Raw genomic sequence first — 27,195 nt, 5'->3', positions numbered from 1 at the left:
AGAAAGAGAGACGGTGATGACGCCGTAAATCTGAACACTCTCCTCAGTGACTGAGCATCCAACCGCACATGGCACTCCGCCACGTAACCATGGTGACAATAAGAATTCATTGCACGCAGGGGAAAATCCTTTTCTGCTCTTTTTCATTTTATCCTCCTCCCATTCTCATCCTCCCATCATTCCACTCTGGCACAAAGGATGAAAAGTGAGGATAAAAATGGTTCCGCGTCCCTCTGCCCATATTATCCAGTGCTGTGTGTCGGAGTGTGCTCTCCACTCTGACTTACCATTAGCTTTGTTTGTGCACTGCATCCAGAGGCTATAATTTCACTTCACAGCACACTTGGCAGCACTATTTGGTCACAGACGTTCCCTGTCACAGCAAGCTCAAATGAATAAAGATCCAAAATATTATACAGTAGCTCTCAGTTATTGTGGCCCTTCTTCATTCTCTGAGAGGCCAGACTGATGGATAATATGATTTAAAAGGCAAGGGATTTGATGTACTGCTGTCTCTATAGGCAGTGTGTACACTTTCTCATTTATTCTTTGGGAAAGGCCAATTTACTCCAATCAGTAATGTGGATCTCGGTAACAGTGATTGAAGATTTGAATCAGTTTCTTTCCAAAATGAGACCATTTCTGATTATATTGCAAAATAATAATTATTGCAAAATAAGATATTCCATGTTTGATTTTTCAAAATGATGAGCAGTGAACATTCTGTAATCATATATTTTCCTAAATGGATGCATATTATTTCGGAAATCCAATTTTGCCCTGTGCTTCCACCAAGTCTGATTGACCCTGACTCTATTGGCTTAACAGCTTCAATTGAGATTTTTTTTTTTTGATCCTACTGCTGCATCAAATCACATGAGAAACAGTTCAATGACAGAGCACCTACCATACTGGTTCAGCATAGTATATTCTAAAAAGGTTATACACAGCACAAACTGTAATTCACCTATGATTGTACATGCAGCCTTCTAAATATTCAGTTGTTTTCCTACAGTACAAAAGAGAAATGGAGCATCGTGTTAGTTCAGGCAGAACACTGAAGTTGTACATGCTACCAGCTGATTGGCTATCAGCTGTCCAATCCAAACAGCTGACTCATCACCAATCAAATTTAAACAAGTCAATGAGGTGGTCTTTATAATGTGACAGCTCACACTGCTGATCATTCATGCCCAGAGGTGGAAAGTAACTAAGTACATTTACTCGAATACTGTACTTAAGTACAATTTTGAGGTACTTGTACTTTACTTGAGTATTACCATTTTATGCTACTTTGTACTTCTACTCCACCACATTTCAGAGGGAAATATTGTACTTTTTACTGCACTACCTTTATTTGATAACTTAAGTTACTAGTTACTTTGCAGGTTCAGATTATTAATACAAAATATAATCAACTAATAAATTGTGATGTATTATTATAGATTACTGTAAGCTACCCAGCAGTATATAAAGTAGTGGAAATCAGTCTTATTTAATGCATCAATAATTATAATTCAATAATATAATATATACTGTATTATTCTGAAATGGGCGATTCTGCATAATGAGTACTTTTAATGAGTACTTTTACTTGTACATTTTGATGCTAATACTTTTGTACTTTTACTTAAGTAACATTTTGAATGCAGGACTTTTACTTGTAACAGAGTATTTTTATACTGTGGTATTTCTACTTTTACTTAAGTAAAAGATCTGAGTACTTCTTCCACCAGTGTTCATGCCACTACTGCTGTTGACCCAAGTTGATGCAAACTCCTTCCAGCACCTCAACCTCCTCCTGCTATTATCTGTACACAGGATGCTTGTGCAAGCTATCTCCGAATTATGTCCGGTTTTATGTTGGTTTCCATATTATTAAATGATATATCTCTGCCTTGGGGGGTTTATTGCGCTCCCAGCAGAATCGCTCGCTTGCTGCTTGGATTCATTGGGGAGCATCCTCAAGAGCAGAGCCTTTTCCGCCAAATACAACTGTATAACCATTTGTGCTATAAATGATCTAAACTCCTTTTACGTTAAGTGTCTCTGACTGAACTGATGATTACCTGATGGGCTGAAATGTTTGTTTAAAATTTCTTTGTCTTCATTTTTCATTTTTCATACCTACACAAAACCACAAGAGCATGCTTCTGCACTTCTGGTCTGCCAGCTGTCTAGCTTGTCAGTACTACAGTCTTCTAGCTTTCACGCAGCTCTACTCGTTTTTATAACACTAACTACTTGTACATATTCGGTAACACTTTACAATAAGGGTACACTAAGTTAAGGGTTAGTTAATGCTTAATAAGGGTTAGTTAATGCTTAGTAAGGGTTAGTTAATGCTTAATAAGGGTTAGTTAATGCTTATTAAGCATTAACTAACCCTTAATTAACAGTTAACTAATGTGTAATTTACTAATGGTGTTCATGTTAACTAAGGTATTCATTTATACATTATTTAATAGTTTATAAAGATGACAATTAAATAATGTATAAATTAATACCTTAGTTAACATAAACACCATTAGTAAATTATTACCAGACACATTAGTTAACTGTTAATTAAGGGTTAGTTAATGCTTATTAATCATTAACTAACCCTTAATTAATGTACCCTTATTGTAAAGTGTTACCACATACTCTTGTTATACTTATTTGTTGATTGTTGATTATGTTTTTACAGAGGTGCATTCATTATTGTTATATTTTTCTAGTTCTTAGCTAGCTTGTTTTCATTTAGCACATGCTGATGGGCAATGTCAGGGACACATGCTGGAATTCTAAGATAAGTATGGCTAGCGGTTTTTATTTTTTTCATTGCCACTTTAAAACCTTTCAGAATCCACCTTGCAATGCATAATAGAGGAACCATTGAAAGTAAAAATAGTCAATATTAGCGTTGGACGTCTTAAAAGGCAATAATTTTTTTACACCCGTATTCGTTTTCCCTATTGATGATGTTTTGCCTACAACAGAGTCTGATTCTAGCAACCATAGTCCTGATCACATGTCACAGAGCAGCAGCTCGTCCTGGAAACTATGTTGCCCAAGCCTCTCTATAAACCCCCATCTGCCACCCCGTCCCTCTCTACAGTGGCGTGTAATGTGACAGCCAGATGCAGCAATGAGAGACCTGTGATTATTGGAGTGTAGGAACATTAAATTACACATCTTCATCCAGCACAGAAGGCATTCTGCTTGTCACATATGGGGTCAACAATATAAAAAAAAAAGTGCCGCAAACACCACAAACCTGTACAGGAGGAAGCTGAGATTGTAGTTCTACTCTGTTGCTTGAAGCCACTGTAAAAATGAGGATTTATGTACACTACACAAAACACAGCCATGTCACCAATAGCCTCATATGTTTTGGAGGACTGAGATTGTTAATCTGAATAGCATGAGACAGAGACAGAATTACATTTTTTATTTGAATGTCCAAAATATGCAGCAATAAAGGCCAAATGCTACCCCGAATTTGAAAAATGTGTTCCAGATGTTTTTCATCTTTCCAATGTGACGAAACTTCTAGTAGTACTGGGTGAAGATTAAAAGACTGAATGTGTTGCTGGAATGTTTGCTTCAGATGCAAAGTAATTGTTAATTTATTTCATTGGTTTCTGATTTAAACTTTTTTTATTGTCCCTCTAGGTAATATCAACATAATGTAACTTAATGTATAGTAAAAGATAATTCCAGTTATTTTCAACGTGGGCCTTATTTTCCTAGTTTTTGCCATTGATTGTGTAAAAATTTGATCACTTTCTTCACTGTTGAGCATTCATACCTCCAGGTTGCCGGGTATGGAGGACTGTAACTGCCAAAATCAAAACTAAATAAATAAATGACTCAATAAATAAATTAATATGCCATTAAATGCATCAAAAATAATATTAAAAATACATGTAAATGCATAAAGAAATGTAAATGTAAAAATAAAATACATAAATAAATAGGTTTGGGGAAATAAATAGGGGGGAAATGCAAAGGGAAAATAATACATAAATAAATACATAAATTAATACATAAATAAATAAATTAATTAATAAATAAAATGGAAAATTAAATGGGAAAGTAAATAAATAGGGGAATTAATACAAAGGTAAATAAATACAGAAGCAAATTAAAACAGAAATATCAATTTATGTCACATTTTATCAATTAATTAATGCCTACATTTATTTTTAATATTATTTTTGGTGCATTTAATGGCATATTAATTTATTGAGTCATTTATTTATGTCTTTATTCATTTTTGATTTTGGCAGTTACGGTCTTCCACAGCCAGGAGTGCTGCCGTCAAATTCACACACAGGTCCAACAATAATCTCCAACAGTTGAATCCAAAAAGTGATTAAAACCAACATGTTAAATGTCAGTTTTCAGGCTATTTTCGTGGCCTCATTCAAATGGATGAGAAGTAAAAATCTGAACGCTACAAACTCATCCAGCTGCATCTGATCTTGGTGATTAGTTTATATTCTGGTTTCCATGGCGGTCAACTGCCAAATAACCCCCATGTTAAAATATCAGAGGTCATGCTCAGCTATATAACTGCACCCCTGGAGCTGGTAGGGATTCAGTATCTTGCTCAAGGACACTTCAGCAGGATGGGGGTTTGAACCCGGGTTCTCTGGTTGAACGATGATCTCTCTATTCACTACACCAGTGGTTCTCAATGTGGGGTCCAGGGACCACCAGAGGTCCTTGAGGGGGTTCCAGGGGGTCCCCAGCAAACTGATGTATTGTTAAACTTAACCGTTATTTCATTTACAAGAAGTTAACACAATTAGAGAATGTAGAAGAATTACTATTTTGGTCATAGTTTCACTGTTATCTCTCTACCTACAATACAGATAGTCATGGAATTCTGGACAAAATCATATCTGACAATAAAAACTTTTCTCAGATTTTGGTCCGAGAGACAAATTCTCATCAGATGGGGGTCCGTGGCCCTAATGTGGACTAAATTAGGGGTCCTTGATATGAAAAAGGTTGAGAATCACTGCACTACATCACTATGCTGCCCTGCCTCCTGCTGCTGATGTAGTTCTATCATCAGGCATAACAGAATGGACGGACAAAACTCACATTTCAAAGCAAAATATGTTTATTATATCTCCTCATTTATTTTCTCCCGCCCACACCTTTTGCTTCACAATTGAAATGTGCTGATAATCCTCTTTCATATTTAGCAATCATAAAACACATAAAAGCCCTTTTAAATTGGAGATTACAGATTCAGTTGGCACCCAAATAATAACACACTGAAACTGAGACCTTTTTTGAGTTATTAGAGTTGTCCATTAGTCACTGTACCACCACTAATCTCGCATAGCCAGAACTCTGTGTAAAACAAAACAGAGGTCTGGAGAATTTCAAGCAGAACAGTTGGTTAGAAAAGGGCGGAGACACTGTGGGCAGTCGTCATGCTTCAAACCAATAAAATTAAGCTAGGGTGGAGAATGGTGCTACTGCTCACCTCTGTATTGTCCTACTAGCAACTAGTCCCGAAGACAACGGGACATTCCCCCACTGAACTTCGAACAGCATAATGCAGCATCAGTCCCTTTGGTCTTTTGAACGGCTACCTGTTCCATCATTATTGACATGAGAAGACAAGACTACTAAAACTAAACATTTACCTTTCCCATAATGCATCACAGGCTGTCGGCCAGGTTTGATAAATCAAACTTTTACCATAGCCTGTTGGTAAAAACGCCAATACATGCCTGTTTTGGAGCTAAGAAGCTGTAAAGGCTTCATCGACTCAATTGGATGTCGAGAACTTCTGACAAAACAGGGGCTTAAGTCTTAAATTGAAGTTTTCATCCATTTTTAGCGTTAGCATAGCCTGGTAAGACCATCCTGATCACGTGACCTCACCTTCTGTTTCGCTCCACGCATCAGTCTGGACTTCTAGCCGCCCACATCAATTTCAGTGGGCGGGACTACTTGCCTTGGCAGACAAACTCCTTCAGCCAATCAGCAGAACGGCGAAATCAGCAGAACGGCGAACACGTCTTTTCCGCCGAGAAACTCCACTAGTGCATACCTCTTTAATTGTTGTTATTGAGTCTATTTCTGCAATAACTGCACTTATGGCTGTGTTTACTCTACTAACGTTAACGTAACGTTACCGCTCGTTGCTTCGGGAGACGCCATTACTGTTTTGCCAGCGGTGGCCTGTATTTCACGTCATCAACTGCTACACAGTCCCTGATTGGCCCGGTTACATCATCAACTACGACGCAGTCCCTGATTGGCCCGGTTACATTGTAATTTAAGGAAATCGATGTGGGCGGCTAGAAGTCCAGACTGATCCGTGGAGCGAAACAGAATGTGAGGTCACGTGATCAGGATGGTCTTACCAGGCTAGCGTTAGCATAGCTAAGCTAATAAAGGAAAAACGCTTTTGTCCAGACAGATTAACAAATCAGAAGTGTCGTTTCTGGGGTTATGTGTTTTCAAACTCAGAGCCAGTCGAATGGCTGCCTCTGGATCCACAAGGTGTCGTTATCCAACATTTTCCGAGGAGAAATTCTCCAGACCTCTGTTTTCCAAGGAGTTCTGGCTACACGAGATTAGACCACCTCAAAATGACTGACAGAACCTCTGCATGCTACAGTATGACAACAACTCACTACTCCCTCTAGATTAGGAGATGAATTTTTTCACCATTAGTAAATCACTAATATAGAATTTACACTGAACGTTAAGTGCAAACAGACTATGAATTCGCACCCCAATCATTGCTCATTGCTTCACTATGGAAAACAACTTGTTTCAGATGTACTTTTGACATCAGTAATCTGGCAACACAATACATCTGGAATGAAGCTGTTGAAATGGTAAAGTGACCCCAAACATCTTCATATAAGCAGTCTCATGAAGAATAACTCCTTTGTCATTGGACAGATTTATTTTGAAGGGCTGATGAAGATGGTGAAACCCATCCGACTATGAAAGATATTTTATGTGCCAATACTGTTACAATGTGAAATCTATAAGATTATAAGAGAAAAGTGAATCTTATGAAGACAACACATATACAACATATTGACATCCATGTAGATAGGGAAATTCCATCCTTGGATATGCTTACACTGTTAGCTGTCATTTGTGATGGTCTATAGATTCCAGGAGATATTTTGTGATTGTTGTGATTTACCTTTTTGTTGTATCCACTTTCTATCAACCTTCCATCAGGGGCATGAACTTGTTACTTTCAATCAAAGGTGGGTGCATGTAGGGCTGGGCGATAATTCAATATTATCGTTTATCATCTTTCAGTGGAATCATATCGTGATGATATAAAGATATTTTAATATCGTGACACACATTTCTGCTGTCTAAATTGATGATGACAAGCAAATTTTCATCATCCTCATAAAATGAGGTATGGTAGGAATATTATTTGAATATTTCTGTTTTGTTTGACGTCACACCTAACATTACCATTCAGTTCAATGAGATGAACATTAATTTGATTATTTAACGTGATTTTGCATACATGAACCATATTGTGACATATATATTGATATCGAGAAAAATCCTTGATTATCCATGATTATCATGATATTGATTTCAACCATATTGCCCAGCCCTAGGTGCATGGACATATAAATGTAGCTCGCTAACCAACTAGTTCCTGAACACTGGGGCATCTGTGGTATCTCTGCCTCTTCTATGATAGATTTCTCCTTGTATGATTGTTCAACGTGAGTCTACAAAGAATCCCTTGTTCTTTAATTCTGAGGGGCTGGCACCAAATCCTCCAAAGACGTTTATCTTTGATGTTTTAGATGAAATTTCTGATATCAAACTCCACTGTAGCTGTACTTGAAATATCTTGATTTGATGTGACATCACGTTTATCACCCATTACCCACAAGAATAAGAAAAATACACCACCAAACATCAAACTGGGCCCAGAATTACAAGGTACATCACCAATAACGGTTTTATAACAGCGTTAAAGTATTTTAGGGTAGATTTTTCCTTTTAAAAGCTACAGTTTTGTAGGACAGCATTATGCAGTTGATTCTGAAAAGATGAACTGATTTTAATAGTTTAACTAGTCAATTCCACTTGTAACACTGTCTGCCTCTTGCACCTAAAACAACCCCCTTGTGTCACATTTCTTGGGAATTCACATTATGTGCCCAATCTTTCTCCAAAATGGCCTTAAATGCCTTTTTAATGTCTGAGTTATCACATTTATAATCCTCATGTCACAGTTTGAATAATCCACGATGGTTTTGATGCTGGTCAGTTAAACTCAGCTGGTCTCCCTGCCATCAATATATTTCTCACAAGAAGTCTTAACACACTAGACTTGAATGATAAATAAATATTAGACTCAATGCTAGTACTATTGTTTCATCTATTAAATCTGCAATAAGCGATTTCAGACCTTGTAACCAATCCTGAAACTAATGTGTGCTACGTGGCGATACCCCCATCACCCCCTCCCCCTGTTATTTTACCAATGCCTCACCAGACATGTGTGAGGAGTTTTTAAATTTTTTTTATGAATAAAGTTGAGCATATAAGACAGCAAATTACCCCCCCTGACCAAGTTATACATGCCAATAGGGACATCTATAGTTATTTTAGCTATTTTTAACCTGTATCACTGTCATTTTTATTTGAAACTATATTCCACATGAAATCAACCAAGTGCAGCCTTGATATTATCCCCACTAAATTCCTTAAAGAGGTTATTGACACAGTTGGGCCCAGTTTTTTATCGATTATTAATAGCTCGTTAGAGAAAGTTCTTCTTGTTCTTAACAATTTTAGGCCCATTTCTGAACTTCTATTTTTATCAAAGGTTTTAGAGAAAGTTGTTTCTACCCAGCTTTTAGCTTTTATGTGTCATAACATCTTTGAGAGATTTCAGTCAGGTTTTAGAGCTTTACATAGTACAGAAACTGCCCTCCTCAAGGTAACCAATGACCTCCTTTTAGCAGCTGACAGGGGCGAAAGTGCAATTTCAATTCTTTTAGACCTAAGTGCAGCCTTTGACACAGTAGATCATGCCATTTTAATTGACCGTCTTAACACCTGGGTTGGCATCAGTTTTATTTCTACCTTTTAGAAAGAACCTTCACAGTCACCATAGGTACCTACTCATCTTCTACAACATCACTTGTGGTGTACCGCAAGGTTCTATTTTAGGTTCAATTTTATTCTCAATCTATATGCTGCCACTTGGCCAAATTATTCAACGACACAATGTCTCTTTTCATTGCTACGCAGATGACACACAGATATACCTTCCCCTGAGACCTGGTGACCCAAACAGCCTAGCTGCTGTTGTAGATTGCCTCAATGATATCAACTGTTGGATGGCACCGAATTTTCTTCAGCTCAATAGCTCAAAATCGGAAATCATATTGTTCAGTCCCCCAAATTCTATCAGTCTTATTCAGAGTGGTCTTGGTCCTCTGTCCGCAAATGTGAAGCCCGTTGCCAGAAACTTGGGAGTACTATTTGACTCTGACCTAAACTTCGAACCACAGATAAAAAAAAACTTGTCCAGTCCTGCTTCCTTTAACTGTCCAGAATCAAACCAATACTATCACACAGCGACCTGGAAAAAGTAATTCATGCCCTAATCTTCTCACGACTCCACTACTGTAACTCCCTCCTTTCTAGCATCAACCAAAACGCCTCCAACTAGTTCAGAACGCAGCAGCTCGGCTTTTTACTGGTTCTAACAGACGACATCACATCACCCCAAACCTGGCTTCTCTCCATTGGCTCCCTGTTCGGTTTAGAATCGATTTTAAGATTTTACTGATCACTTTTAAAGCATGTTTGGGTCTGGCTCCAAGCTACATCACAGATATGTTGACCCCATATGAGCCAGTGTGCAGGCTTAGATCCTCAGGCGGGCCCTTCTGGCCGTTCCAAACTAAAGGTGACCGTGCCTTTTCCATCAGGGCCCCTCGGCTTTGGAACGACCTGCCTGAGGAGATAAGGCTAGCAGAATCAGTGACTTCTTTTAAATCACTTCTTAAAACCCATTTTAATAGACTTGCTTTTATGTGATGTCGTCTTTTTATCTTCTTTTCATCTTACGATTATACCACTATTTACTTGAATGTTGCTCCTTTCCATCTCTGTACTCCTATGAATTTAACCACTGTTTATTATTGTTTTATTGTTTTTAATTCATATTTTGAGTATTCTGCTTTTATTTTGTCTGTCAAAGCACTTTGTAAACTCTGTTTTTAAAGGTGCTATATAAATAAAGTTATTATTATTATTGTTATTACCTACCTCTTCACTTGTCTTTGTGGGACATGTAACCTTCAGCAGGAGAAAATCGAGACTGGTAACCGGGAATATTTCTCTGTAGGTACGTTTATTTTAGCCATTAGCCTTTATGCACGGTTTGTCCTCGCCCAGTAGCTATGCTGTATGTTTACAAAATGTGTTGTAAAGTGGTCAGAAAAAAATCGCTTAGTGTAGCTTTAAAGGCCAAGCCATAATCTACATGTAAACAAAAACTAGCCCTGTCCCAAAAAACAACCTAGGATTTTAATGTATTTTTCTTAAGTAGTTTAATGTAAGGTTAAAAGCTGCATTAGGCAAGATTTTTTATATAAAAATACACCTCTCTTTTCAGCCTAAATCAGAAAGTGGGGCTGCATCAGAGAAGAGTGTCCCATCCCCACTAATTGAGACCCAGTCGATTCACCTTATTTGCCCAGATTAAATTCTGGTGTTGGTAAGGTCACTGAGGAAGTGATGAATCAAATGTTAGCATGAAATCCAAACAGCAGTGAGTGAGTACTCCGTCCAGAGAAAGCTGGACTCACCAACGATGGCTGAACCTCTTCACCACCCATCTCATCCATCCCACCACACACTAAGAAGCCATTTAGTTTACTGATATCACCTTACAGGATTTCTGGGTGATGAAGTCCTCAAAATTCAAACAGTTACCTCTTGCTTCCATTTGGGGCCGCCAACGTGCAAAGTTACCTAGTGCAGCTTTAAATGTATTTTGAAGTGTAGAAAATGTAGCATTTGTTGTAGCGTTCATTATTCTTAACTACTGGAATAAAATAGCATATAAAAGAAATAATAAAATAATTGTAGTATATGAATATATGAAGTTGCAAAAAGCTCATTTTCCAATCTTGGCAACCTCCTTTCCACAACTACTACCGAGATGCCACTAAACAAGGCACTTAGCCCCCAACTGCAAATGAAGTTTTAACACGTGGAGTTTAAAACAAACTGATACACACTTTAGCATGTCTCGATCTTGAGATTTCAGATATGTTTTCAGGGGTAGTGTGAGATCCTGGTTTATATTTTGCTTGGGCTGACAAATAAGCTGTTAAATCTTTGGCAGACTTTCAAAGTCCTTTCTTGCTTGCTGTGTATGTAACACTCGGTGGAGTTTGTATTCCCCTCGCAATATGATATTTTATTTCCCATAGCCCCTGTACTACCATCAATAAAGTAGTTTCTGTTATAATGGTCCCTTCACCTCCATCTAGACTACATTTCTCCATCTCAGTCTTCGGGAGGAGGACTGCATATTTTATACAACAATGGCATAGTCGCTATGCAATGCTACAGTTTAATTAGTCCAGTTCTAAAAAGAAACATCACACTGACCAATTTGTCAATTTATACCAAAGTTTATGAGACTATTTGAGCAGTAGGTAGCAGTAGTAACTACATTCAGTGAATGTAATATGTATTCACAGTGATTCAAGTCTATCTGATGTTTCCCAAACCAATCTAGGATATCATTCCCACGAGAGCTCAAGCGCAGCTGAGGTACTAATATTCTGCTCTTATTTTGTGCTTTTCCTCCCATGTAGAATCCAGAGAACCCATCTAGAATCAATGGAGACCTGCAACCCATCTGGGATTTCACATGGTAAGAGATTCTTGGCTCTGGCATGTTGCTTTCGCTCTGCCTTTCCACCTTACCCACCGTCCATCTCTCTCAAATGCCGTGCTCTCATGTTTCGCAGGCTTTTCTTGGAGATATCACCAGGACCTCTGATCGGAGGTGTTTTGTAGGGGGTTTGATACAATCCAATTCCCTTCTCCCATCAGTCGTTCCCTTCCTCTTCATCTCCTTTGCTGCCCTTGCTGAGGCGCTGGAAGCAGTGGACTGTGGAAGCCAGGAAGAAGCTGGCCATGATGGCCGCCACTGAGACAGAGATGCCGGAGAAGATGACGATGAGGTAGTCTGTGAGGGTGAGGGTGCCGCGGCATTCCCGGAAACTGTCATCAGAGAGTAAACTGAGGGGAACCCGACGTCCATCCAGAGACAGGGAGCACTCTATCCCCTCCATACCTGAGGAGACAGAAAACAATGAGGGAACCCACTAATAGAGAGAGATTAATCCTCAGGGAGAAATTGGCCTCTCTGAAGGTCAAGCTTGTATCGAATGCCTGCCGCAAAGCTCAATTACAAGTGTAAATGGATAGGTGCATGACTACAAATTAATGCCAAAATCTTTGTTGGAGTGGGAACCAGACATTGCTTTTGTCTTTAAAATGTAATAGTATTGTCACTTCACTTGAATACAATAAAAAACAAGCAAATAGTAAACATGTTGTCCCCCACCAGTGATGTAGTTCCACCCTTGGGTCAGTCAGTGATTGCTGAGTATACTTGAAATATGAGTGAAATTGTATAAGCATTTTCGTATGGGACAATGAAAGGACAGATTGACCATATATTTCTGTTGCCTACTCTCCTCAGAATTAGGCTTACAAGTTATATCTTGAAATGTAGTAACTGTAATTGTCCTGTTTTTACTCAATACAGTACAAAATATAAGAACTACAATACCCAATAAATACAATCTGTACATTACACAATGTAACATACAACACCAGGAGCGTGAGTGTTATGAATAATATAAATGCTAAATGATAAATGATATATGGTATTGCACAGTAGGTAAGTGGTAATATGATATAAGTAGTCAACACTGACGGCACAGTGGTAGTGCAGTGATGAGTGCAATAACAGTACAACAGTCCAACAACTGTACAATAACTACAGTTGCTGGTAATCATTTACTAATGGTGTTCATGTTAACTAAGGTATTCATTTATACATTATTTAATTTAATAGTCATCTTTATAAACTATTAAATAATGTATAAATGAATACCTTAGTTAACATGAACACCATTAGTAAATGATTGCCAGACACATTAGTTAACCGTTAATAAGCATTAACTAACCCTTAATTAATGTACCCTTACTGTAAAGTGTTACCATAATTTCAATGAAGAACTTGTGAAATTGAGATGAGCAACCCATCTCCTTACAGCAGAATAAAATGGAGCTAATATCACCATTCATTTTTCTGCTGCACAATGCGTATTGTCACATTTTTGTATTGCGATATATTGAATTTCGATATATCGTCCCATTCCTGGTGCCAATAATTCTTGAGTTGACCGTATATGGAATCCTCAATTCATAGTATGGCCATTCATGAAAATAAAGCTGTTCAGCCCAAAGATGGGCAGATGAACAATCAGTGGTCCAGTAGTCCTTCAGTGTGTATTTAGTGTATTTTTGAACCAGTGTACAAAAATACCCAATATTTTGGCCATTGTGTATAAAGGCAGCTTCAGCCACTTCCATTTTATCTGGCTTCTTTTGTAGCACTGCTGTAACCAACAGTCAGTAGACATCATTGTCAAGTGTGTGTGTGTCTGTGTGTCTATGTGTGTGTGTGTGTGTATGTGTGTGCATGTCTGTGTGAGCATGAGTCTGGCTGCCTGTTGTAGTGCCATGTGACTGGAATATCACCAAGCGATGAGGTCACTGAGTCCCTTTTCATGTGGAAAACCCCTTCTGGTCTTACAGTGACTCACATGCACACACACATACATAGACAAATAGACAAGACAGACACACACACACACATATGTACGGCACACACAAATGGGAACATAAGGAGGCACACACACACACAGAAATATGTTCTTAATGGTACGTGCACACACACACACACACACATACTGGCACACACAAATGCAAACACACATAGAGGTGCATAAATGGCAACACACAAATACACACATCCACACACACACACACACACACACCTACCCACACACATGCGTAATGGTATGTGTAAACACAGATGCACATCTCTACACATGCAAACACAAATGGAGAAAGGCACGCAATTGCACACACACACACATACACGAATGCAAACATGGGCAACACACATACACACACACACACACACACACACACACACACAATTCTTAATATAGCAGAGGACCATGAATACAAAATGGCTGGAAGAAAAAAAATCCTCTGATGGCAGCAGTCTGCGTAGGATCCCAAAATAAACTCCCACACGGAATCAAGTATAGTGCTATTGCCATTTATTTTAACAGATTTCTGTGTGTGTGTGTGTGTATGTGTGGTTCAGCTAGGGATTGAGTGTCTTTTTGCTGTGAGTCTAGACACTGGTACCTGGTGTCAATGGCATGGTGTCACTGGCATCAGATGTACTGTGTTGCTGAATTAGGCATGTTGCTTGTTCACCCCTGACCCGACAGCGATCCAAACAGTAGGAGATTATGTTTATGTGGGTTACCTTGTAATTCCTTCACACATGCTTATTTAAAGCCAGTTCAGTGACAGGTCTAATGTGGCATCAGCTTTTGGCCCAGATGAGGGATTCCAGAACTTTTAAGTTGAACATGAAAATGAATAGGGGTGTAAAATATTTGTCTTTAGCTACATCCATTATTATGATTATTGTTGCTTTTTGGGGCTTCCTTTTTATTGGTTGAGCTGGATTTTTTTCATTTTTTCATTTTTTATTTTTTTATTTTTTTTATTTATTTATTTACCAGGGACAGTGCACATTAATCAACATTTCCGTTTCCACATCAATGTAAATGTGCCAGAGTTAGCTAATTAGCTAATTTTCATCTGTAGTCCCTGGGCAGGTTATTACAAATTAGTGGCCTAATGTTGACAATACAATGCTTCAGCAAGCACTACCAACCAGTACGACACAATACAATACAATACAATACAATACAAAAGTAACAGATATATGTAAAAACAATAAGAGTATGTAAAGGCAGTGCCAGAGATGAAGTAGTATGATTACTCATGATTGCAAGTTTGGTTTGCTTTTAGCCACCTCTTAAGTTTATGTTTAAAGGTTAGGTAATTAGTGCTCTGCTGCAATGAAAAAAATAAAACGCCTTAGGCTTAGATATCATAAACTGCATATGGAGGATAACGCAACATCCACCCCATGTTTGTTGGCAAAATAGTTTTAAAAAATGTATGTTAAAATATGTAATAACTTTGTCATCCGTTGTTTCTACTTACATTATTTCACCCATTTTAAGAACAGAAGGATTGGCAGACAGGATCTAAAAATCCTATTTTTGCCACAGGTGAAAAAAAAAGCTAAAAAAAAACACTTGAGAGGACTATTAGAAACTAAACTAATTAATCAGAGGTGGTTGGCTTAGTTTGTGCTATGGCTTGGCTTACTGTTGTGTTCCCTCTGGTAAGTTTTTCCTGTTTCATTGGTTGCCTGGTATCATTTATGTGCCAGTAGTTTTGTGGTGTTTGGTGAGGGGAGAGCCATCTCTGGCATCCACCAGTGCTGGAGATGTTTGTTTGTGGGGACCTAGGTAAGTGTTGTATGGCCTTTGTGTAGCAGTACTGGTTTGGGCAGCCTGCTAAGTTTTGGAGCATTATTGTTAATTTCCCCTGCTAGGCATAGCAGCGTTTCCCCTTTGGGTTTCCCTGGTTTCCTTTTGATAGTGTTGAGACAAACGTGGAAGGAGCAGTTGTCTTGGGAGCACGTCCCTGGTCTCGAGAAGGTTGTCGGCTTGCTGATCGCTTTTCTGGCACCAGTGGGTTTTAGTGCATAAATCCCCACCACAAGTAGTCACATGGAGACTAGGGTTGAATTTAGCTAGTTAACTGTTAGGTAGCTAGTGGGGAAGCTCCGTTTGGGTAGGCTGCCCGACCGTGTCTGCTGGGTGCACTGTAGCCATGTTTTGGTCCTTTTGGGTTAGGGTTAGGGTTAGGGTTTTTGTTAATTAGGTTTCTTGTGCTTTCTCTGTGTTGTGGTTGATTGTGGCTGGTGTTGAGGACTGAAAAATTGTATAGGTAGGCATTGTGAGCTTTGAGAGTTTGGATACTGCTAGTGTTACCTGAAGGCTTGGTGCGAGTTATCTGCTCTTGCTTTGTAGCATTTTGGTTTTGTGTGCAAGGGTGTCGTTTTATCGTGCTCGTGTGTTACCTTGGGTTGTACTTGGTTGTGCAGCTTTTTGGGTGGCTGCTATGTCATTGTTGTTTTTGTGTTTGCCACAATGACAGTAGGTTTAATTCTTATTGGTTCCGATATGGAAGTGAATTTGGAGATATGAGTGTCCTACTTCGGAGCAGTCTGGTAAAAGCACACTTTTGGCAATCCCAGGTAATGGGGGTTGCAGCTCCCTTTAGGTATCGAGGTCTGCTGAGGATGGGGAAGAAGCGGGCTAGGGGCAGGCAGGCTGGAGAATTTAATATGCATTTTGTAAACTTGTGTTTTGCTTGTGTTACAGGGGTTCCCGGTGGGACCCTGTTTTTATGGAGGGGGATGTGACGACCCTCACACTCTCCTGGCTCTGTCCTGCAGGAGCCTGGTGGGTGGGGTCATCAGAGCTGATGGAGTGCACCTGGGCCCGGTGTACTCCTTGGGCTTAAAAAGCCTTCAGACCATCAGTGTCTCTCATCCTCCTCACCTATGCACACCTTTTGTTCTGTTGGTTTGATGTAGTTTGTGTTTGTTTACCCCTTAGTTTTAGTTAATAAATCATTGTTTTAACTTTTACTTTGGCATATGACTCCCTCATTGTTACTTTCTTGAGCCGGGTTGTAACACTAACAAATGCACTAACAGGCTGCAAGCCTTCTTTACAAGTCATGTAAATCAAGTCACCCAATGATCAGAGAGGATCTTCTTCTTCAGTTGGCTTTATCTGCAGCTTGTATGGTTTAAGGCCACATTGCCATGTAGTGAGGAAGAGGGTATTGTATGTTATTAGATCAATAGGCCTACATATGGGGGAACCAACAGTATATTCATGCAATCAATATTTATATTTGTTAAACACAAGTCTGAATGAAAGATGTCATTAAATGAAATGCAGTAGAATTTGAAACTTGATGACTTTGGCGACCCCTTGAGTCCCTTAGTGGTAGTGTTTTAACACACACAATTTTGGCTATGCTCATGTTGTTGATATTTTGACATTATACTATGTATATAATACTATGCCGATAAGTTATTATTTTTGCCCTATAGCATTGTTGGGTAGACAGAGATCATAACTAGCCTACCTTGCACCCATATACATGAAAGGCTAGCTCTGTCCCTGGCCCTATGCTCTACTAAGTACAGTTCTCTACAGAATCTTCCACATTCCATGAGCACATGCTACATCAGTGGTTCTCAACGTGGGGTCCGGGGACCACCAGTGGTCCTTGAGGGGGTTCCAGGGGGTCCCCAGGAAATTGGTGAATTGTTAAACTTTACTATTATTTAATTTACAAGATGTTAACACCATTAGAGAATGTAGAAGTATGACTTGATCATAGTTTCACTCTTATCTCTCTACCTACAATACAGATAGTCATGGAATTCTGGACAAAATCATATCTAACAATAAAAATATTCTCAGATTTGGGTCCGAGAGACAAAATCTCATCAAATGGGGGTCCATGGCCCTAATGAGGACTACATTTGGGGTCCTTGATATAGCGCTGTGCAGTGCAGAATCACCTGCCAACAATGATAATTACTTTTTCACTTCATTCTGAGGTATATGTTTGGTATTTTGTACTAATCTTTGTGAAAGTGTAATGACAACATTAGGTGTTATCAGCCTACGCTTAGTTAATGTTTTCGCCTAACACTGTTTATGTGTGTTTATTGTTTTGTAGGAGGAATTTGACTCAGTGTCCAGATGGTCCCACGGGACGGGAAGCTCTAAAGAGAACAGTGCAGGTGGAGCTTCATGGAGCAGTCTTCACCAACTGTGTCAAACCACATCATGGACCATGACATAACAGACAACCATGCCACCCAACTCATAAAACAAAAAATGTTCACAGCATGTCAAGATGGTCCTTTTTCACCATGGAAGGTTTGACACAGAGTGCTTTGTAAGGGACAACAAGGCATCAAAGACTGACTAAGAGTGAGTGACTTGCATTAGGCTATACTTTAATCGAAATGTGCATTTTGTTTGGCAGCCTACAGTGTATGAATAGGCATAACATGTGGAATACATTGCCTATGTATGAATGTACCAATGATAAATCGAATTTGAACAATGCAGCATGACATTTCTTGAGTTGAACAATGTTTGACTTTATTAATAGGATAAATGATTATCACTGTTGCCAAAAATGTTGGCTTAGCCCATATGTCATAATAGGTCATAATGCTGCCTCTTTGAACTTTTGAGAAGGTTTGGTATATATTGGAAAATGATCAGTGTTGGGGAAGCTAATTTGAAAGCATAGCTTTGCAAGCTACCAATTACTTCACACTGGAAGTAGTTGAACTACAGCAAAGCTTCCCTAGGGAGAAATCTAGTTTGGTTAACTAAAGCTACTTAGCAAAAGTAGTTCAAACTATTTTATACAAAAAAAATGATCAAATTGACAATGCACATGTGATACGAAATTATAACAAAATATAATACAAAAAAGTCACATGCCAGCAAAAAATGCCACTCAGTTGAGTTTATTGCCAAAAGTGCCCACTTGTTCACAGGTCATACATTAACCAAATAATAAAATACCCCACTATTCATGGGAAAGTGCAAGGAATGTCAGCTTTGGTTTTGTATACAATGTCCATCAGTCAGACACCTGCCTTCCAGAAACTAGAGTCCAGGTGGGGGTTTTGCAGCATGCAGGATTACTCAGTTAGCCAGGTAACTTCTAAAATAGCATGCAACAACTTCTCTGAACATTTGTTAATAAATAGCAATAATCATTTATTGCCATGTGTAACAAGTAAAATGGAATGCTTACTCTCCATTCGCTCCCGCAGTATAAATTCTAAAAGGGGGCGGGGCTGGTCAAAGGGGGTTCAATTACAATAATGGTAAAATAAAAAAAAAAAATCATTCCTTTCCTTTTATGGCCCAAAATTGTTTGTAATTTGTAGTTTCAGTAGTTAACTACACAAAAAATGGCAAAAAAGTTATTTAACTAATTGAATCACTATGCAAATATGAATGTAGTTGAACTACCAGCAAGCTACTGCAAAATGTAGTTAAAAAAATGATATCCCTTTCTATGAATACTAGCTTACTTTTATTTTCGGTTTAATGCTTCAACTCAATCCACATCATGTGCTGTTCCCTCAGAATGAAAAAAAGTCCTGTGACACATGCCATTACAGTTGGCTTAACATTGCTTTTAAGCATCAAAGGAGAAGAAATTTGACTGCTTCTCTCTACAGTGATTGCTCCCATGCAATCACAGTACAGTGGATGGGAGAGACTGGACATGGCCCCTCTATAGATCTGTATGATTAGTTTACACAGATTGCTGCCTATATAGAGATGTATGGTGATATGTATGTATAGCTACATCTATTTATGATGACATCACTGTATTCCCCATAGAAGAGATGAAGTCAGCCAATCAATAGGGAGCTAAAGCGCTGAGATCACATCCAAATGAACTAATCATTAATTATGTCTATGTCATCACCACAAATGCCCCATGGGACTGTACAGATTACAGACGGAATCAGGCCATCCACAGAGAGTGAGAATCTTTTTTCCGGCAACTAATGGTCATTGTGAGACTGTATGGTACATGTCACAAGGCAGCAATCTCGTTTCAGAGGTCAGGGTTTGTATCATCTGGGATAAACTTCACTGTGACGTAAGAGATGACCTACTCTCTGATCAGCAGGCCCATTCCTATTCAGATAATATAAGATTAGAAGAAACTTTAATGATCCCTGTGGGGAAATGGGGCCGTTGCAGCAGCAAGCATTAATGGGATACACCAAGGAAAAATAGAATATGAAGAAGAATAGAGCAAATGGGGTCAGTATAAACGTACCGCCAACTTTGCGACCAGAAAATGTTAAGTTGATGAAAGTGTAAAAAAGTACAGCATTAAAGAGGGAGTGTAGCAGCAGTGGCAGTAGCACAAACTGAGATGAAAGAATGAGCAGATATGAAAGAAGTGAAAATTGTATGCGTGAAAAATAGTATATATGCAATATTACAAATGAGAGCAATATGAGAATTCAAAGAAAAATGTGAAAATTACAACAGGATGGCATCAGATTCACATTAACAGGTCTACAGAAGGCCATGCATACAGTATGTATTGAAAAATGCATACAGCAATGCATGTATTAACTGTTTGAAGGAATGCCTTAACTTCAAAGAAATAACAAATCTATGAGGTCAACGCAAAATAATGCGTTTTTGTTAAGCTAAAGTTTACGACTGACCATCTAAAAAGATAATGTTAGCGGTATTGATGGGTAACCCGGGACTGTCAGACTCATCATCTACTGATCCTGCATAACAAGTTTCTGGCAGTGGATCAATACTGGCTCACCATTCATCAAATGGAGAGCACTAAAAACTCAACAGGGTTTTCCAGTGATGAAGCACTAGCTGCAGTCTTGCTACACCAGTACCATATTTCCTCTAATAGTGACCGGTAGTCAATTAAAAGCCGGGTCTCTGATAATGGCCGGGGCCGTGGTCGACACAAACAAATAAAAGCCGGCCCCAAATACAGGCCGGGGAAAAACAACGGTGGATACCGGTAAACTCCTGGTGCCTGTTATATAATGTAACTGTAGTTTGTAGTAACGTACAAGTGCCACAAGATGGCAGTATGCCACAAGATGGCTCGGCCGGCGGAAGTCTCCGGAGCGTGCCATCGTCGATTACCGTAATTATCGGTAATGCAAAAAAACGGCTACCTAACGAACCCCAACAGAAGCAGATCAGAAAACAAGGAGGCTTCGTACTAAAATATGAGCAAATATACTTATCAAACAGAGGGAATTAGAAATAAAGGCCTGTCTCTAATATAAGCCTGCTTCCAATAAAGGCCTGGTACCCGCTGCAGTTGAGGTAAATAAAGGCCCGGGCCAATATTAGAGGAAATACGGTAAGTGAACTTTTGATGTCATTAGCATGCTAGCTAGCCAGTAAGGATGGCTTTTGCTAAAAAACATACATTCTGGGTAGGTTGCCAGAATCTTGGTAAAATCGGACATTGTGTGCATGAGCGTGGATGTGTCTGTACAGAGCTCAAACCCTGGTTACCTAAATGTAACTCAGTTTTATCAGTATCATTCAGTAACAATATTGTACTTTCTATGCCTGTTCATTATTACATTCCATACTGAATTTTGATAACCTTTGGAAACAGGTGGCTTATACACTCATCCTCAGCACTTACAGTCATATCAATGTTGTGTAGCTAAATCAGAGTAAGCACAGTAAGCACTGTCAATAAACTAAGATGAACAAACATTACTTAACCAACGAGATATAGTAGGAATAGAAAATCACAAAAAAGAAGAAAAAAGTCTCATCAAATATGTGATTCTTATGCCGATTGAGCTGTAAGTGTCTTCAAAGCTGAATCCAGAGCTGATATTTTTCTAAATGACTTATTGGTTTGGGGAAAGGTTAAATATGTATTTACCCTCTAAACACTCCAGGTACCTGATGTTACTATAGAGGTGTATTTTGGCCCTATTTGATAACAGCCTTTAAATGCAGATTACAACGCTCAAACAACACATTTCTGATTGACAGGTGTCAATCGCAGTCATGATTTATTATTTGCTCTTTTTTTATTGATAGGAGCGAGCTTATAGCTTACTCTACAAGCGTAGTAAACATCATTTTGCCTCTGGCTTCTGCCGCTAGACTACTTATAGTACTTACAGAAGCAAAAAACAGACAGAGACCTGTACAACTACAGCAGTAGTCGCTTCTGACAATGTGGGGAGAAATTCAGGTGCAAATCAGAGAAAGGAAAAGACAGACAAACAGACAGACGCATATCTTATCTTTTTATCTCCGTCATATAGGTCTGATAATGTAATCTATCCAAAACTTTGGACTAGGCGCTTACAAAGCCCATACAATAAAGCACACACGTGGGGTGAAATGGTCACTCGTGATTGGTGGAGATTACCCCTGCTCTAGTCATGAGCCTATCAAAATGTTTTTTGCTTATTAAAGGAAGGGCTAGAATTAGTGGGTTATTATTTACAGAATGATTTTGAACGGACAGTTGAACGTCCGGTCGAAAAAGGTAACCCTAATTCTGGGGGCTATTTTTTTGTAATTTCTCTTGCACAGCCACAAGAGGGTGCACATGAGCACAAATTGCAGATTGTAGCTTTAAGAAAAATGAAAAATAGGAATCCACATACTGTATGTTATCAGGTATAGCCTAATAGTTACCAGACCTATATAATTGATAGAATGGGTTTTATGCATCTTTAGGTGGGAGCTAAATGAGAAGCCCAACACTCCGGTAAACATTGCTTCTCTTTTCATTTAGCAACACATTTTGGCTCCTGAACCATAAGAAACCAGGTTTTAGAGAGTATAAATACCAATCTGGTTAAGGATGTTGTAGCTGGTTAGAGAAGTCCACATGATCTGTACTCCCTGTGTAGCCAGTAGTCTTTCTGTATGCTCTACATTAAAGGCCTAGCCTATGAAGCACTGGTGAGTAAGAGCAGTGATGAGAGTGTTTGAGCCCCGGTCAGAAGGCTGGTGCAAGGAGGCTGGACAGTTGGAGATGCAACTCTCCTTATTATCTTTTTTGTTGTCAATCCACTGTGTGTGTGTATATGCTACAATGACAGAAACATAATCAATAGATATTACAAGAAAGTTCCTTCAATTGTCCATATGAAACCAACACTGTTACAATGGTTTCTATTTGTTGTTTGCAATTAATCTTCCTAACAATTACAATGTAATGCACAATCCATATGACTGGACTGTCACTTATAAAAAAATATACGATAGACCTGATTTACTAACTAGGGTTAGACTGATATATTGGGCCGATATTGGCTTTTTATTAAATATCAGATATCAGCCGGTCATGCAGTCCACCTCTGATGGAAGTTCCTCCCTGACCACAGCTACATAATAACAGTCTGGAAAACCTGCGATGACATTTTATCTTCTACATTTTATTTATTCAAATTTAAAGATATTGGCACAAAATCTCAGCTAGTGTTGAGTTCTAGGTCTAAAATATCAGTCTTGGTATTGGCCTTCAAAAACCCCATCTGTCGAGGCCTCGTGATAACATGTGCAGTGTTCTGTATTTTCAAGTATTCCTTCAGTACTGCATATTTTCCCAGTACTTATGCACAAAGTCCAGACAGAGATACTTAAATACACTGAACATTAAGTGCCAGACTTGACTTGATTTCTCATAGCAAACGTCCTAATACCGTCTACAATCACACATTTGTTGCTTATTTGGCAGGAGATAAAAATAGACTCACATGCACTGAACCACAGCATGCTACATCGGCATTATCTGAATAAAGCGTGACGTGTGAACTGTGGAGAATGACATACGCTGTCATCTAATGCAGTGATTCTCAACCTTTTTCATATCAAGGACCCCTAACTTAGTCCACATTAGAGCCACGGACCCCCATTTGATGAGATTTAGTCTCTCAGACCCAAATCTGAGATTATTTTTATTGTTAGATATGATTTTGTCCAGAATTCAATGACTATCTGTATTGTAGGTAGAGAGATAACAGTGAAACTATGATCAAAACAATCATTCTTCTACATTCTCTAATTGTGTTCACTTCTTGTAAATGAAATAATGCTGAAATTTAACAATTCATCAATTTACTGGGGACCCCATGGAACCCCCTCAAGGACCCCTAGTGGTCCCCGGACCCCACGTTGAGAACCACTGATCTAATGTATATTCATCCAATGCATTTACAGTAGCGATCTATCTGTAATGCAAATGTGCCTAAGAGATAGTAGCATAGCACCATGCTTTGGGAGTTGAGATTTGTATCTTGCTTTCTTCTTTCCTCTGCTATTGTTTTGTTATTATTCTGTCAAGCTGAATGAATGCATTAACTGCAATGTGTTTATACTTGTGTTAAAAGGTTTGGGCTAATTGCAACTTACAGCTATAATGAGCTCACGTTGCAATATTTCAAGACTGTTTTGTTATGGGATTGAATGAATGTAGTATGTATTAAAATATACCATTAACTAGTGGCCACTGTCTAACCAGACATATGCTCCAGTCAGTAATTCAGGAGCAGGGAAATGTGAGCAGATGGGAAATCTCCACTTTCCAAACACAATTCTGATTGGAGTCTTGTGTTATAATTGTATTTTGTACAGGTTTTGTACAGGCAGACAGATGTCACACTTTACAGTGTAATTGACCCTAAATAAAGTCATATTTTCACAATAGAGAGGAGTAAGCTAGCTAACTAGAGCAGAGATCCAACAGAAACGTCTCATAAAGGTAAATACTGGAATAATTTGCTTTTTTGGCTTGAGAACAAGCTTTGTGACACCGGTCAGTCACTTGTAGCACTGTCCTCCTTTGTTTCAAAACAGAATACGGGCCAGAAATCTCAGCACCTGCACACGTAATCATTGAATCATTGGTACTGATCAACAACCCTATCAACCCCTGCAGATATATTATGGTCATTGTGTGCATTGGGACAGTGCAAATCTTACTTTTTTGCACCTTTAATATAAGTTGCATCAACGTTTAAAGTTGTCCAGGCACCTGACCCAAACAGTGATGAAGCCTTCGTTGCGGAGCACTTTGCACAATCTACAGTTTGGAACAGATGTCTCATTTGGAAGCCTCAGTATGTTTTCATCACAGTAGAAAGATATGAATGCCATTTACAATTTGCTATTACTAGCCACCCATGGCATGGCAGGAGATGATCTTTGTGGACAACTAACAACAAAGATGGAGTCACATCATAGTAACCAACGACGTGTTTGTCTTGTATTGGTGTCTTTTTGTGAATTCTTGCTCTTTTTCATTTTTCCTACATTCCAACTGATCAGTCTAATGTTACAGTTGCAGTAAATTCCAATAGCTCATAAAGTTGGGATGCAGGGATTATCATAAATGAGTGGATTTTCCTATGCTCTGGCATGGGACAAAGACTGCAAGTACGCACTTTAAGCAGCTTATGTCTTACCCGTTGGAAGCTTGTGGCGGTTCTCTGTCAGCCATACAAAGAGTTTGGCAAAGTGACAGTTGCAGACCCAGGGGTTGCCCTCCAGACGCAGCATCCGGAGCGAGGGCAGAAGCTCCAGGACCCTGACGTCCAGCTCCGTGAGCCCGTTCCTCTCCAACTCCAGCTCCCTCAGAGAGGTTAAACCCCTGAAGGCTTCCTCGCCCACCATGCTTAAGTAGGGGTTGTTCCCCAGACGCAGTTTGATGAGACTCCGGGACTCCCCGAAGGTTCCCGAGGTGATTTCGGTCAGGTTGTTGCTCCCCAGGTCCAAGAAGACCAGCCTGGAGGAGGTGCTTAGAGTCCCGGGCTCCAGCCGGGAGAGGGAGTTATTCCTCAGGTCCAGGTACACCAGGTCACTGTAGAGGACCAGGAAGTCAGAGGGGATCCAGGGAATCCAGTTGTTGGAGAGCAGGAGACGACGCACGTCCAGAGGGATGGAGTCCGGGAGGCGGGTCAGACCTTGGCCGGTGCAGTCCACCGTGTGGTGGTCCGGACACAAACAGCTGGACGGACAGTTGTGGCCTCGGGCGAGCAAGGTCGAGGAGATCAAGGCAAGGAAAGGCTGCAGCCAGTTAATGCATGGTAACATTGTCGGGGGGGGGGGCAGAGTTAATCAAGAGATGGGGTGGGTAGGGGGGTCGGAGGGGGCGGGGTGGGGGGGTCTAGGCGGGGGGGGGGGGGAGAGGGGAGGTGAGCTTGCTAACAGGGTGTGGGAGAGGGCTAGATAGACGGGTTAAGCCCACAGGAGGGGAAGGGGAAGGAGAGGTCGGATGAAAAAAGGCTCAGTGTCTCGGCGCCGGCATCGTTTCTTTCTTTCTCTCTACGAGCTACGGAACTAAAAAAAAAACAAGCCCAGCCATCGAGTGTATACAGCGAGAGAGAGAGAGAGAGAGAGAGAGACACACTCTGCGTTGTTTTCCAAGGAGAGATCACGTAGCAAGCGGTCTGGATCAAATAGCAGCCTGCTGGCTTTGGAGGGAATAAGGGGGAGGAGCAACGAGGAGAGAGCGTGTCGATAGAGCCGTGTGTGGGGGTGGAGGGGGGGGCTGTGGAAAGGGGGAGAGGATTAACACAGAAGTAAATAGAAACTAACGAACCAGAGGCGTGGGGGGGGGCGGGGTATCTGGGGTAAACCGTGAGACGTGGGTGTTTTTGTATGCGTGTGTGTGTGTGCGTTCATGTGTGTATAGGTAGACTTGCAGGGACAACTGTCCCATGCCTCATTAACCAGCTACTGATGTAAGCTGACTGCCTTTGTTGTCCAGAAGACTACCAGAATCAGAGAGAGAAGCCATACTGACCGAAATTGTGTCAGCCCTGTTTAGTGTAAATGTTCCTCCTCCAGACAAGACAGATCAGAACGGAAGACATGCTGTTAACACACGACACATCCCATCACCGCCTCTGACTCACATGTGATGTTGATGACACACAGCCGACAGCAACGTCCCTGGAATCCCCTCTCCTCCATCCTTCTCCAATTCCTTTCTCTCCTTTTCCTTTGCTGGGCGGGGTGACGGGGAAAAGGGATCTTCCATCTCCAGCCCCGTCGCCATGACGACGATTTCGAAAACATTCACCGGGAGCGTGACGGCTGGCGATGTGCAGAAATGCCCCTGGAAGTGTCACGTCGAGGAGAGTCCGTCTCTCTCGGCAGCTCCGAACAGATGTCTGGTTGCTTTCTCCATAAGCAGCAGGAAAACATCATCTCAACATATACAATACAAATATACCCAAGCCTTTTGAGTACATTCATTAGATTTATTTAGAGTTGTTTCATTTGGGATATTACATGCATGACAATGTTTGCATCATGTGTGTTAGGTGTGCATTTTTAATCAAATGTAATACAAAAAAAA

General features: G+C 39.9%; 1 protein-coding gene across 1 annotated transcript; it reads right to left on the bottom strand.

Annotated features, from left to right (window-relative positions):
• Window positions 1-12,092: 12,092 nt before the first annotated feature.
• Window positions 12,093-25,925, bottom strand: lrrc38a (leucine rich repeat containing 38a). The gene is made up of 2 exons (XM_071537380.1): window positions 25,298-25,925; window positions 12,093-12,340 (listed from the first exon to the last, which is right to left on the bottom strand). Exons 1-2 carry the CDS (start codon window positions 25,923-25,925, stop codon window positions 12,093-12,095), a joined length of 876 nt encoding a protein of 291 aa, XP_071393481.1.
• Between the last annotated feature and the right edge of the window lie 1,270 nt (window positions 25,926-27,195).

Source organism: Centroberyx affinis, unplaced genomic scaffold, assembly GCF_046629955.1.
Source record: "Centroberyx affinis isolate AG114_WGS23_722 - 3 ecotype Tasmania unplaced genomic scaffold, CSIRO-AGI_Caff_v1 ptg003027l_1, whole genome shotgun sequence".
In the NCBI taxonomy this organism is placed as follows: domain Eukaryota; kingdom Metazoa; phylum Chordata; class Actinopteri; order Beryciformes; family Berycidae; genus Centroberyx; species Centroberyx affinis.
This window is presented reverse-complemented; position numbering and strand designations above follow the sequence as displayed.

Coding starts and splice junctions, on each gene's coding strand:
- lrrc38a (XM_071537380.1), bottom strand. CDS start 25,925: ATGTTACCATGCATTAACTGGCTGCAGCCTTTCCTTGCCTTGATCTCC. Junction 12,341..25,297: donor CCGCCACAAGCTTCCAACGG/GTAAGACATAAG, acceptor CTGTCTCCTCAG/GTATGGAGGGGATAGAGTGC.